This window comes from Nicotiana tabacum, chromosome 21, assembly GCF_000715075.1.
Source record: "Nicotiana tabacum cultivar K326 chromosome 21, ASM71507v2, whole genome shotgun sequence".
Taxonomy (NCBI): Eukaryota; Viridiplantae; Streptophyta; class Magnoliopsida; order Solanales; family Solanaceae; genus Nicotiana; species Nicotiana tabacum.
The window spans coordinates 47422980-47436778 of record NC_134100.1 but is presented as its reverse complement, the minus strand read 5'-3'; the positions used below and the strand labels follow the sequence as shown (position 1 = coordinate 47436778).

Sequence of the window (13799 nt, the reverse complement as noted above, 5' to 3'; positions counted from 1 at the left end):
TCTAGGTTTATCAGCATAACTGCTATCTGCAAACTTACTATTCTTTTTGGGGTAACTTCTGAGTTTATTAAACTCTGACAAAACATCCTTTTTATAGTCAAAAGTAGAATCTAATTTATCAGCAAAATCATTTGATAAATCAATGGGTTTGATATTCAAACCGGATAACTTTTTATCAAGAAGTTCTTCTAAGTCACCAAAAGATTTAAATTTAAAATCCTAAATATCAGGGGGTCTTTGAATATGAGTAAGAACAATTTGAGGTTCTGATAGAGATAGTAGACTTACGCCTTAAATATAGTATACCTCTTTAATACTGATAATTTTGAAAATCCTTTTTTCTAATGAAACGTCATCCTATTTTTCATAAAATAAGAATTTTAAATGAAGGCAGATGGATAGGCCTAAAAAGATTAAGAAAAATTAATAAAAAAAATCTTTCGTGCTGAATACAATATTGAAATTTATAAAGAACTTGTTTTTATTGAACCAAGAAAACAAAGTTTAGAAGAAATTTCTGAAGTTTTAAAAACTTTAGTACAAAAATTGTATGTTTATAAAAATAGAAGATTTTATATTCTTCTGAATTTAAAAGCTATTAATACTTGTATTAGTAGAACTATCCTATTATGAATAATTCAGATAAAGTCTTGAATAATATAAACCAATCTCTGGCGGTAACTAATATTGCCAAAATAGAAAATAATTTACAAAATTGGAGTATTCCTAGAGAATCCTACAGTACTATCTATCATACTGGTAAGTTTGATTTTATAAAAAATTATAACATCAAAACTTGTGAATCTACTATTGCCATCAATAATTCGATAGAAACAATCAAGTTATTAGCTGCACAAGACATTCAACATTACAGAAAGAAATTCAATTTCCTTCACATCGGATTAGTACAAGTGGCAGTCAAACCTTTATATAGATTAGGTTTAGACACCCCTCTCTGTCTCTTACTAAGAGATGACAAACTTCTTAACTTTGATGATTCTTTGTTAGGAGTCTTACAAAGTAACTTAGCCCAAGGCCTAGTATACTTTAATTGTTATCCAAACTTTTCTGTTGACATAAATGATCAGAATGTTCTGGATACATTAACTCTTAATATAAAAATAAAAAATATGAACAGCAAAGTTAATACAAGAGAAATAGCTGTAATTTATAGAGTTTATTACAGACTAATGAAAACAACGTTAGCCCCAAAAGCTAAGATCGAAAGTAATAAAGGAGTTACTATGCTCATGGAAGCAAACCAAGAACATAGTAATACCTTCGTCCCTAGAATGATTCAATGGGATGAAATTCTTTCGAAAGACGAATGGAGTTTTAACTCCATTACCCAACCAATTTATGAACCTGAGAGTTCATATATTGAACAAGTCATTCAACATCCTTCTGGAGCAATAGACTTAAAATTCCTAAGTCCAAATTCAACTAGTGAAGCTTCTTCTAGCAGAAGAATGACCTTTACTAAACCTGCTTCTAAGGATAGCAAGAGTGATGAAGAACTTATCGAAGAAATCGATACAAGACTTAAAGGAGTAGATTTTAATAAAACTATTCCTAAAGTGATTTATCAAAATAGACCCTTTATTACTACTCCAAGAAGTCCAACTACTGAGACGGTTGATCAATTAACAGTAATCCAAGCCGATGACTTTGAAATAAACTGGAAAAGTCTAGATGCTCAATGGTTACATCCCAACAATATTATCAATCGAAAGTGGTATGTAGATACTTATACTTTAGAACAAAGATTATCTTTTAAAGATAAATGGATTAAAGACCTAAAAAGAATCAAATGTGATATTGAATTCTTTAAATGGTTTGAAATAACTGGACAGATTCCAAATCAAAAGGAGTCTTTAAAAATGATTGTTAATAAATGGTATACCAAAAATAAAGGTATAATTGAAGACATTAATCCACCCTTAGAAGAAATTCTATTACCAGTCCAAAGCGAAGTAATCACAGCTTCCCCTTTTAAAAGAGAAAGTGTTCATACTGATAGTGGACCAACCAACAAAGACATTAATAAAATTATTGTGCAAAATAATTACACTAATAATTTATTACATGTTGTCTCTAATCAGTTAAAGAATACTAATAAATTAGGAATCCCCACAAGATCTATAACAACTTCTAAAATTGAAACACATCCTTTAATAAAACTTCCTGAATATTCTAAAGAGAATTTTCCAGAATTAGAAGAAAAATTCGATTTTTCAGATAAACTTCTAGAACAAATCGAAGAAAGACTTAAAACAAAATTAGTTATATCTAAACCAGAAACTACCTTAAATCAAGCTAGTACTAGCATAAATAATAAATCCATAGAACTCCAAAATTTAATTAAAAATTTAAGTTCTATTGAAAAGGATTATACTGATTTAAGAACAAAAGAAGATTTGCCTGGTAAAAAGGAAAAACTCGAGTTTCTAATACAATGCTCCAGAAAAACCTCTGAAGAAATTAGTAAAATAGAAATAGTCTCTACAATCAAATCCATTGATTCTGAAATCAACAGAATTACTAACGATCCAAGACATTCTAATAAAAAGAATTACTATGGAAGGGCATCTTTCCCAGATGTACAATTTGAAGAAGATATCTATTTAACCAGTTCTAGTCATGAAGGAACTGGAATCACATAATGGAACATAGATGGGTTGGCTGAAAGCCAAATCTATAAAAAACTACATGAAGTAGGTATTGCAGTAACTACCTATAAAATGAAAAGAGCTTCGGATAAATATGCCGCAACTTTAATAATTTCAGGATTCACTGGAATGTTAAAAAATTGGTGGGATAATTATCTTACAGAATTCAATAGAAATCAAATCCTAGGAGCTACTACAATAGCTACTATAATAAAAACTGAATCAGGAGTACAGGTTGTAGAGCAAGAAGCTAGAGAAGATGCTTCTGCAACATTAATCTACTGTATTGCTAAAAACTTCATCGGAGAACTAAAACTTTTCCAAGACAGGAGTCTAGAACTTCTTAACAATCTTAACTGTCCAAAATTAACAGATTTTAGATGGTATAAAGATATGTTTATAGAAAAGGTTATGTTTAGAGAAGACTGCGGTAGTGCTTTCTGGAAAGAAAGATTTATCAGTAGTTTACCAAGATTATTTGCCGAAAAGGTAAGGACTAAAATCAAAGATAGATTTAACGGTCAAGTCCCTTATGACAATCTCACATATGGGGATTTAATCAATTTTATTAATGTAACAGGCCTTGACTTATGTACAGACCTAAAACTTAAAAGTCTTATCAAAAAAGACAGACTCCAATCCAAAACAGAATTAGGAAGTTTCTGTCAAGACTTCGATTTTAAAACAATTGCTGCTCCTTCTAAAAGAGCAAAACAACATAAGAAATCTTCTGAAAAAATAAAAAGACGCCATAAGCGTAAAGAGAAAAAGGAAGGAACTCCTAAGAAAAGAAGATTTAAAAGACGTTCTAAAAAAGAACATGGTGATAAGTGTTGGTCATGTGGTAAGACAGGGCATAGAGCTAATGAATGCCCAGTCACCAACAAGAAAAAGAAAAAGGTTAATACCTTAGAGCTTGATGAAAACATTAAAGAAAAGCTATTTGCTATTCTTGAACAAAATGAAAATAGCACATCATCGTCGTCATCAGATGAAAGCTATTCTGACAGCGACAATGAAATGATAAACATGGCATATAGCTCAGACAGTAGCAGTAGTTCTCAAGAAGACAACTGTAACTGCACTGGGGCAATATGTGTGTGCGGACAAAATTCTATCAAAGTCCTTACTAATGACTCTAAAGAAGTATTATTTGATATTATCAATCACATAGATGATGAAGATATTAAAACAAAATACTTAAAAGAATTAAAAAATATCATTATTAATCAGAAAGGAAATCATCATAAAATAGAACCCTTTAATATGAAAGAGGTTATGAATAGATTTTCAGTCAAAGACGATAAACCAACTATTCAACATCTCCAAACAGAATTAAAATCTGTAAAAGATGAAATAAAAATGGTTAAGCTTAGACTTGACAAAATAGAAATGGAAAATCTTACTAATGAAGTATTACAGGCAGCCAATAAAAAAGGAACCATTGGAGAATACTTCACTGATGATGATTCAAAAATTGATAAAGAATCAACTAGCGGTACGGCTGTGGCAAAAATTACTAAAGTAAGAGCCCACAGTTATCATATTCCTATTACCTTAAAGGTAAAAGATATTACGATTAATAAATTAGCATTACTAGACTCAGGTGCAGATAGAAACTGCATAATGGAAGGAATAATACCAACCAAATACTTTGAAAAAAGTACTACAAAATTATATTCCGCCACAGGAGAAAAATTAAAGATAGATTATAAACTATCAAAAGCCCACATTTGCAATAATGGTATCTGTTTTATAAATGATTTTGCGGTAACCAGGGATATAAATGAAGAAATTATCCTAGGTATACATTTTATAACTCAGATTAAACCATTTGATGATAATTTAGAAGCTATTTGTACTACAATATTAGGAAAGGAAATAAAATTCCCTTATCTTAATTATATCTCCAAAGAGGAAAGTGACTTCCTCAAATCAAAGATTATTTTTAAAATAAACCTGCTTTCAAATCAGGTAAATTATTTAAAAAATGATATAAAAGTTCACAAAATTGAACAAACTTTAAAAACCCCGGGAATGGAAGAAAGGATAAAATCTTTTCAAGAAAAACTCGAATTGAAAGTTTGTTCAGAATTACCTGATGCCTTCTGGGAAAGAAGAAGGCATGAAGTCGAACTTCCTTATATCAATGAATTTACTGAACAAGCCATACCCACGAAGGCTAGGCCTATTCAGATGAATCATGAACTCATGGAAGTTTGTAAAAATGAAATTAACGATCTCCTTAAAAAGAAGATTATCAGACCCTCTAAATCACCTTGGAGTTGTGCAGCTTTTTATGTTAATAAAAGTGCAGAAAAGGAAAGAGGAGCTCCCAGATTAGTTATTAATTATAATTCATTAAACAAGGTTTTACAATGGATTAGGTACCCGATACCTAATAAAAGAGATTTATTAAAAAGAACTTATAAAGCAAATATTTATAGCAAATTTGATATGAAGTCAGGATTTTGGCAAATTCAAATTAGCGAAAAGGATAAATACAAAACTGCCTTTAATGTCCCCTTTGGACAATATGAATGGAACGTAATGCCTTTCGGGTAAAAAAATGCCCCATCAGAATTTCAAAACATTATGAATAACATATTCAATCCATACAGTAATATGTCAATTGTTTACATTGATGATGTTTTAATATTTTCTGAAGATATAGAATCTCATTTTAAACATTTAAATACGTTCTTTAAAATCGTAAAACATAATGGACTAGTAGTAAGTGCTAAGAAGATTAGATTGTTTCAAACAACTATCAGATTCTTAGGACATGATCTATACCAAGGCACTTACAAACCAATCTGTAGAGCCATTGAGTTCTCCTCAAAATTTTCTGATGAAATATTAGACAAAACACAATTACAAAGGTTCTTAGGAAGCCTTAATTATGTAGCATACTTCATTCCTGATATTAGAAAAATCTGTGAACCACTATACAAACATCTCAGAAAGAATCCAGTCCCATGGAGTCAAGAACAAACTGACACTGTCAAAAGAGTCAAATCTATTATTCAAAAACTTCCTTGTCTAGGCATTCCTAATCCTGAGGCATTCATGATAGTCGAAACTGACGCTTCTGATGAAGGGTACGGTGGTATTCTTAAACAAAGAGTCTCCTTAAACTCTTCAGAACAATTAGTCCGTTTCACTTTCGGAATTTGGAATTCGGCTCAGAAAAACTATAGTACAGTCAAAAAAGAGATTTTGTCTATAGTACTATGTATTACAAAGTTTCAAGACGATTTAATAAATAAAGAATTTTTATTAAGAGTTGATTGTAAGTCAGCTAAAGAGATTTTACAAAAAGATGTTAAAAACCTCATTTCAAAACAGATTTTTGCCAGATGGCAAGCACTATTATCTAGTTTTGATTTTCAAATTGAGTTTATTAAAGGTGAGGAAAATTCTTTACCAGACTTTCTAACCAGAGAATTCCTACAGGGAAAAAATGAGACCGAACCAGAAGGGTCCCTTCAGGGCCTCACCAAAGAGAGAAAATAGATATTCTGCACTAGCAGATTATTATCCCCCCTTACCCGTGAGACCACCTCTAAATATAATGGTAACCCCTCCGAGAGTTCCCACTATAAATAAACCAGCTACAATGAAAGTCCTTGTTACTATTCCAAAAATAGAAGGACCATTTCAACAAGCTTCTTCGAAAGCTTCAACAAGCCAGACTGGTAAGACACTCACCAGTTCAGATTATGAAATGAAGACCCCAGAGTCATTCGCTCAAGCAGTCAAGCCAGAGACACCATCCAAAAAGGAAGGTAAAAAATCAGTTCCTCAAGAAAAAGAAACATTTGAAATAATCTCCAAAGCACCAATCAAAGTGATAGCATTGGACAAAGGATACGAAAACTTCGACAAACAAGATTTGATCAGACCTTGTTATACAAACAGGAATTATGTTGAAACAAGTGACCCTCTGAAGTCAAGAAGGTATTATGAATTTATTCTTACAGATACAGGTTTAGTCAGTTTTGAGCATACCCTCAGAGATGACAAAGACCCCGACAGTATTAAGTATTCTAGATTTACTATTCATAAAATCATGAGCCCCTTTGAATGGGGAATGGATCATTTGCACACCCCGATTGTGCTCTCTGTACAATTCAGACCTCAAACATATAATTTTAAAGATTATATGGACTCATGGTATAACTTCATGTACCTACGCCCGGGTTCTCATACATGGTTCGTAAAATACAGCGAACAAGCAGCTAAATCAGTCATACCAAGATGGTTCTATGACTGGTGGAAAACATTTGGAGGAACAGAGCAATCAATGCCCCGAAGCTTCCATATTCATTATGAGAGATTCCAGAAAGAACAGGAAATCTCTACTCTACCAGACCATATCAAGATTTGCAAATATTACTTTGCAAAAAGGATTTCTTTTGTTATTAGTTGGACGTTCGAAATAGAACAAATCGAACGAATTCAATATTTAGTTAAGATACCAAAAATCAAAGGATGGGTTCCTGAATCAAGAGAAATCAAGAAACCCAAACCAGCCAGCAGGAGTGGATCTACCAGTTCACAAGCAGAATTAAAGAAGAGACTCCTAGAAGTCTTAGCAAACATTGAAACAGCATGTCCAGTAGAAGTACAGGCCATGTTAGACACAGTATCAGCATCTTCCTCAACGAAAAACCAAGACAACGGGGACATGGAGGACCCACATGGAATAGCTCAAGCTTACCGGGCCTACGCAGAAGAAGAATAGTGACTGAAGAAAATGATTCTCCAGACAAAGACAAACGACTCTTCAAAAAGAAGGAGTCATCTGATAATGACAACCACAAAAAGACAAACACAATACTTGCCTCTTCAGAAAAGCAGCAGACGACCCTTCAGTAAACCAACAGACAGCAAACTAGGATCGTCCATTCAAACGGTTAAGATTAACTTAACAAAAATCTGAAGTCTATATAAAGACTCCAAACTTTGTAATAGGGGGCATCCGTAGTTATAACAGACATTCCTTTACTAGTCGTAGACTGTTGCCTGATATTCAACATATTTCTCCTGTTGAACCAGTCTATGGACCAGCTAGAAATCGTGCTGCATCTCTACACACAATTTCTACCAAAGTAGGTGATAAACCTGTTGAAAGGGTTAAGATTAACCCCAAGACAAATATTGTTCAGGATAATGATAATATTTCTGATAAGGATATTCCTTCTGCGTCCGAGATGGATTTTGACCCCAATGATACTTAATGATTCCACACCAAATTGATTTTAGTCCAGGGTCACAAGCTAGAGGTTATATTCAAAAAGAATTTTTCACTAATAAATGGAACCAGTTTAAAACTTGGTTTTTTGATACTTATAGTAAAGATGATTTAAATAATATTTCCCAAGAGTTTTATGAAACTTGTGCTTTACATAATCAAATTATGTATTTTGTTCCTTGGTTTATAACCACATATTTACCACTTTTTATAAAAGTTTTGGAAAGATCTTATAAAGACGGGAATGGCAATATTACTAAAGCCATTTACCCTCCTCAATCATCTTTTGTTTTACCTAATAATACAGGTATTACTTTTACTGCATTTCAAAAATTTATTGATGAAGATGTTGCCACAGTCAGCATCACAGAAATTAATAAACTAATTTCTCAAAATAATTATTTGAGTTTATATGTTAAAGTTTTGGGTGAAAACATTAGTTTTCTTAATAAAAAACTTGATGATTTAACAGTCTTGATTAAGGATATGAATACTAAAAAGACTTTGACTGATATTGCCTCTTCTTCAGGAAGCAAATCAGAACCTCAAATTGTTCTTACTCATATTCAAAGACCCCCTGATATTCAGGATTTTAAATTTAAATCTTTTGGTGACTTAGAAGAACATCTTGATAAAAAGTTATCCGGTTTGAATATCAAACCCATTGATTTATTAAATGATTTTGCTGATAAATTAGATTCTACTTTTGACTATAAAAAGGATGTTTTGTCAGAGTTTAATAAACTCAGAAGTTACCCCAAAAAGAATAGTAAGTTTGCAGATAGCAGTTATGCTGATAAACCTAGAATGCAGACTTATTATTACAATCGTCCTACTCCTCAAGATGTTTTAATAGAGGAACGTGATTGGAATCAGACTAATATGTCTTACAGTGGTTCTGAAATTTACGAATGGAACCTTGATGGTTTGACTGATAGGCAGTTAACTATTCTAGTACATAGAATGTTTATGTATGCAACTATCTGTAAAAGTGTGAAGAATACAGATAGGAATATTTGCAGAATGATTGTTGCAGGTTTTACTGGCCAACTTCATGGCTGGTGGGACAATTATTTGACTGTCGATGAAAGGTCAATGGTTATTAATGCCAAAGCCACTGAGGATGGAATTGATAACTTAGGCATGGCTCTAGTAGCAAATAGAGAAGATGCTGTTTACACTCTTATTCTTACTATATTAGAACACTTCAATGGTAGATTTATCAACCAGAATGAGACTGTCCGTACCCTCCTTAATAGCCTTAGATGTAAGACTTTAAGTGAGTTTAGGTGGTATAAAGACACCTTTATGAGTAGAGTGATGGAACTACCAGAAAATAAGTTTGAACATTGGAAAGCTAAGTTCATAGATGGCCTTCCCTCTTTATTTGCCGAAAGAGTTAGAAAGGTTTTAAGAGGTAGTTATGGAGAAATTCCTTACGCAGATTATACCTATGGTAAATTAATAGGAATTTGCACACAGGAAGGGTTAAACCTGTGCAATGAATTAAGATTGTCCAGACAGCTTAAGATGGATAAGCTTAAAGAAAGAAACCAGTTAGGGGACTTTTGCACCCAGTTCGGTTTACCTGAGACTTCTACTCATAGGAAGAAGAAACATAAGTATCATAGATACCCCAACCAAGACAGTCCTTATAGGAAAAAGAGATCTAGATATAGATCCAAAGAAGAACGAGAAGCCAAGAAAGCACATCGCAAGTCTACTAGATTTACCAAAAATAGGTCTAAGCGAGGTCTTGCTGACATTAAGTGTTATAAGTGTGGTAAATTTGGCCATATAGCTCCAAATTGTAAGCTTCAAAAGCTGAAAACCTTAGGACTAGACGATGAACTACGTGATAAGGTTTATAGTTTGTTATACACTTCTGGATCGGAATCTGATTACTATTTTGAATCAGAATTCGAAGCTGAAATTGATTTGCTTGATTTATCTGATAGTGATAAAAATATTGATAATACTTGTACAACTTGCAAAAGTGATACATGTACTTGTGATGATGAATTTTATAAATTACAATCACAGTTTCAAGATCTAAACATGAAAACTATTACTTTTGATAATGTAATAGAACTTTTAAAAGAAGTTACTGATGAAAAACTTCGTGAAAAAATTATTAATTTGGCTGCTAGTTCAAGTTCTAATTCAGGTTCTGGTTTTGCAAAACCTTTTGAAAAAGAATTTGAATATTCCCCGCCTTATTCTTTACTAGAGGTTAATAACCGTTTGTTAAATAAAAATGCAACTCCAGAAAGAGATTCTTCTTTCGATGATTTAAAAATTGAAGTTGAAAACCTAAAACGAGAGATCAAATCTCTTAAACAAAATCAAATGATTTGTGATCATAGGATTACTCAGATTGAGAAAATCAATTCTCCAGTTGAGAAATCTAATGATAAAAACAAAGGTATTTTTGAAAATAATATTGAAGAAAAACCTATTAGTTTTAATCTTAAACATGATATGTTTCTAGGAATGATGCAAATTATTACTGCTCATAAATGGTATATCAAATGTACTATTCTCTTTGATAATAGTTTCTCAATTACAAACATTGCCATGATTGATAGTGGAGCAGATGTTAGCTGCATTCAAGAAGGTTTAGTACCTACGAAATATTTTCAAAAAACTACTCATATGGTTAGATCTGCATCCGGACATGCTTTAGATATAAAGTATAAACTTCCTAATACGGGTATTTGTCAGAATAAAGTCTGTATTCCTCACTTCTTTTTCTTGGTAAAAAACCAATTATACCCTCCAATTATACTTGGAACACCGTTTATTAACGCCGTTTATCCTTTTACTAGCATAGACTCGAAAGGTTTTACTGCTACTTATAAGGATAAAGAGATAAGTTATACTTTTGTTACAGATCCAGTAACTAGAGATATTAATGCTTTAATTAATATGAAGCAAAAACATGTTGATTCTTTACAATTAGAATTGTTTAGTATGAATATATTTGATACTTTAAATTCTACTAAAATACAAGAAAAAATCAAATTGATTTCTGAGCAGATTGCTGTTGATATCTGTGCAGAACATCCTAGTGCTTTTTGGAATCGAAAAAAGCATATTGTCACTCTTCCATATGAAGATAATTTCACTGAGGATGATATTCCTACTAAATCTCGACCTTGTCAGATGAATGCAGAATTGGTAGAATTTTGCAAAAAAGAGATTGATAGTCTGCTATCAAAGGGTTTGATAAAACCCTCAAAATCTCCTTGGTCTTGTACAGCTTTTTATGTTAATAACGCAGCTGAAAAGGAACGTGGTGTTCCTAGATTAGTCATTAATTATAAGCCCTTGAATAAATATTTGAAATGGGTTAGGTATCCTATTCCTAATAAAAGAGATTTATTGTCTAGATTATATGACGCCAATATATTTTCAAAATTTAATTTAAAATCTGGTTATTGGCAGATTCAAATATTTAAAGAGCATACTTATAGAACTGCTTTTAATGTTCCATTTGGGCAATATGAATGGAATGTTATGCCTTTTGGTTTATAAAATGCCCCTTCAGAATTCCAAAAAATTATGAATGATATTTTCAACCCTTATCTAGACTTCGTCATTGTATATATCGATGACATTTTGGTATTTTCCAAAACACTTGAAATGCATATTAAGCATTTAGATATTTTCAAAAGAATTGTTATACAAAATGGTTTGGTAATCTCAAAACAAAAAATGAGCTTATTTCAAACTAACATTCGATTCCTAGGACATTATATTAGTCAGGGAAAGATTACTCCTATTCAACGATCGATTGATTTCGCCTCAAAATTTCCCGATGTTATTACTGATAGAACTCAGTTACAACGGATAAAATTTCCCGATGTTTCCCGATAAAATTTCCCGATTGATTTCGCCTCAAAACTAACAGAGAAAATACGCTACTGTGGCACATGAAATGTTAACCATAGTAAAATGTGTTTTAAAATTTCAGGACGATTTATACAATCAAAAGTTTTTGATAAAAACTGACGCACAATCTGTTAAATATATGTTTAACAAAGATTTTAAACATGATGCCTCGAAAATGATATTTGCAAGATGGCAGGCTCAATTAGCCCCTTTTGATTTTGAAATACAATATAAAAAGGGAATTGATAATTCTCTGCCAGATTTCTTATCTCGTGAATATTTGCAGGATGGAACCCCCCTGGGGTAGGGGAAGAGGTAGAGGTTGGGGAAGATCATCCCCACAGTCCAAAGGAAGGTCATCACCTTCGGGATCGTCATACGGATCCTCATCAAACTCCCCAGTTATACAAATGGGAAGAAGGATTTTAGTCAATGAGAGGATATCTCTCAGAGAAGAATTATCGATTGGACCATCCGTCCATCTGGAAGATATTCCAGAAGATAGTCCGTTATACGCACATTTGCAGGCATATTTGACTGCTCAAAAATAGAAAGATACTTCTGTTAAGCAAAGTGATACTTTTGCTTCCATTACTAAAGATGACAATGATGATATCAAGTCATACGAGAAAGTGCCAAAAAGAGAAATGATATTTCTCTTAGAAAACTCTGACAATCAGAGAAAAGAAGAATCGTGGAAGATATTCCAAAGGTATTTGATAAATGGGTTATATTATCCGGGTGAGTCATACAAAACCCATTCCTACTATGAAACGATACTAACCAGTACTGGAAGTGCAGATTTTCAGCACTTTTCTGGGTATAGTACAGACGAGAACGTTTATAACCACTCGAAGATTATAATTAAACAGATTATATCTGTTGAAGACTGGGGTATATCCACAATGAAAGAAAGGCAGATAAGCCTTAACAAAAATAAAATGAATTTTACTTATTGGGATTATATCCAAGCTTTTGATAAAGTATTATACTACAATAATGATAGACACAAACATACTTGGTTTATAAAAGTATGTGCAAAGATATTTGCAACAACTATTCCTAATTGGTTTCTAAACTGGTGGTCATACCACGGTCCAACAATAAAGATTTTACCAGATCCATTTCTCATGTTATACAAAGAATGGATAAAAATTTCTCCTTTTATTAACGATCTATATCACGCAGATCATATCTGCTACCCAGAAAAAATTAACCAAATATATTTTTTTCTAGAATTTTCTATCCCTTGGATACACAAATGGAATCCGGAAGTCGGATTCACTGAAGAACAAGTCCCCTGCTTATATAGGACTTTTTACAACAATTTTTAGGACAAGTTAATGAAGAAGGATCCCAAAACAAAGACCTTATATGGTCAAGAGCTCTTGGATTCAATCGAGATGAAGATCCAAGAATATTCCAGTAAACCTCATAAAGAGGTAATTGATGACAGTTCAGTGAGGCATATTGCCAGAAGGATCTCCTTTCAAGAAGGAGATAAAATAGAGATGATTAACAGTTACTTGGAAGAGGTTAAAAGAAATTTACTGTCTTCCATTAATCAATATGAAAAGTCAGATACGTCAATGCAAAGTGAAACAAGCAACGATGATATTGCTGAAGATTCTCAGCCCATTGAAGCAGAAAGAATATTATCTGAAGAAGACTTACATGATACAGAAGAATTCATCCGCAAAATGAAAAAAGCGGAAAAGAAACCAGCACAGTGAAACAGCTGGACCCCACTCAAACAGTGAAGCCGCCGGACCTACAGCATAGTGAAGCCGCCGGACCCACTCAAACAGTAGATACACTGTTCATCAACAATAAATACACTGTTTCTACTGTTGAAACAGTGTATTTACTGTTCATCAACAGTAAATACACTGTTTCTATTGAATCCAAGAGCTCTTGACCATATAAGGTCTTTGTTTTGGGATCCTTCTTTATTAACTTGTCCCAAAAATTGTTGTAAA

At 32.5% G+C, this 13799-nt stretch overlaps 1 protein-coding gene across 1 annotated transcript; it reads left to right on the top strand.

Moving 5' to 3' along the window:
- Positions 1-7482: 7482 nt before the first annotated feature.
- On the top strand, positions 7483-13553 carry LOC142175220 (uncharacterized). The gene is made up of 6 exons (XM_075241799.1): positions 7483-7587; positions 8515-8821; positions 8963-9815; positions 10227-10393; positions 11033-11277; positions 13170-13553. The coding sequence occupies exons 1-6, from the start codon at positions 7483-7485 to the stop codon at positions 13551-13553; spliced, it is 2061 nt and encodes a 686-aa protein (XP_075097900.1).
- The last annotated feature ends 246 nt before the right edge of the window (positions 13554-13799 follow it).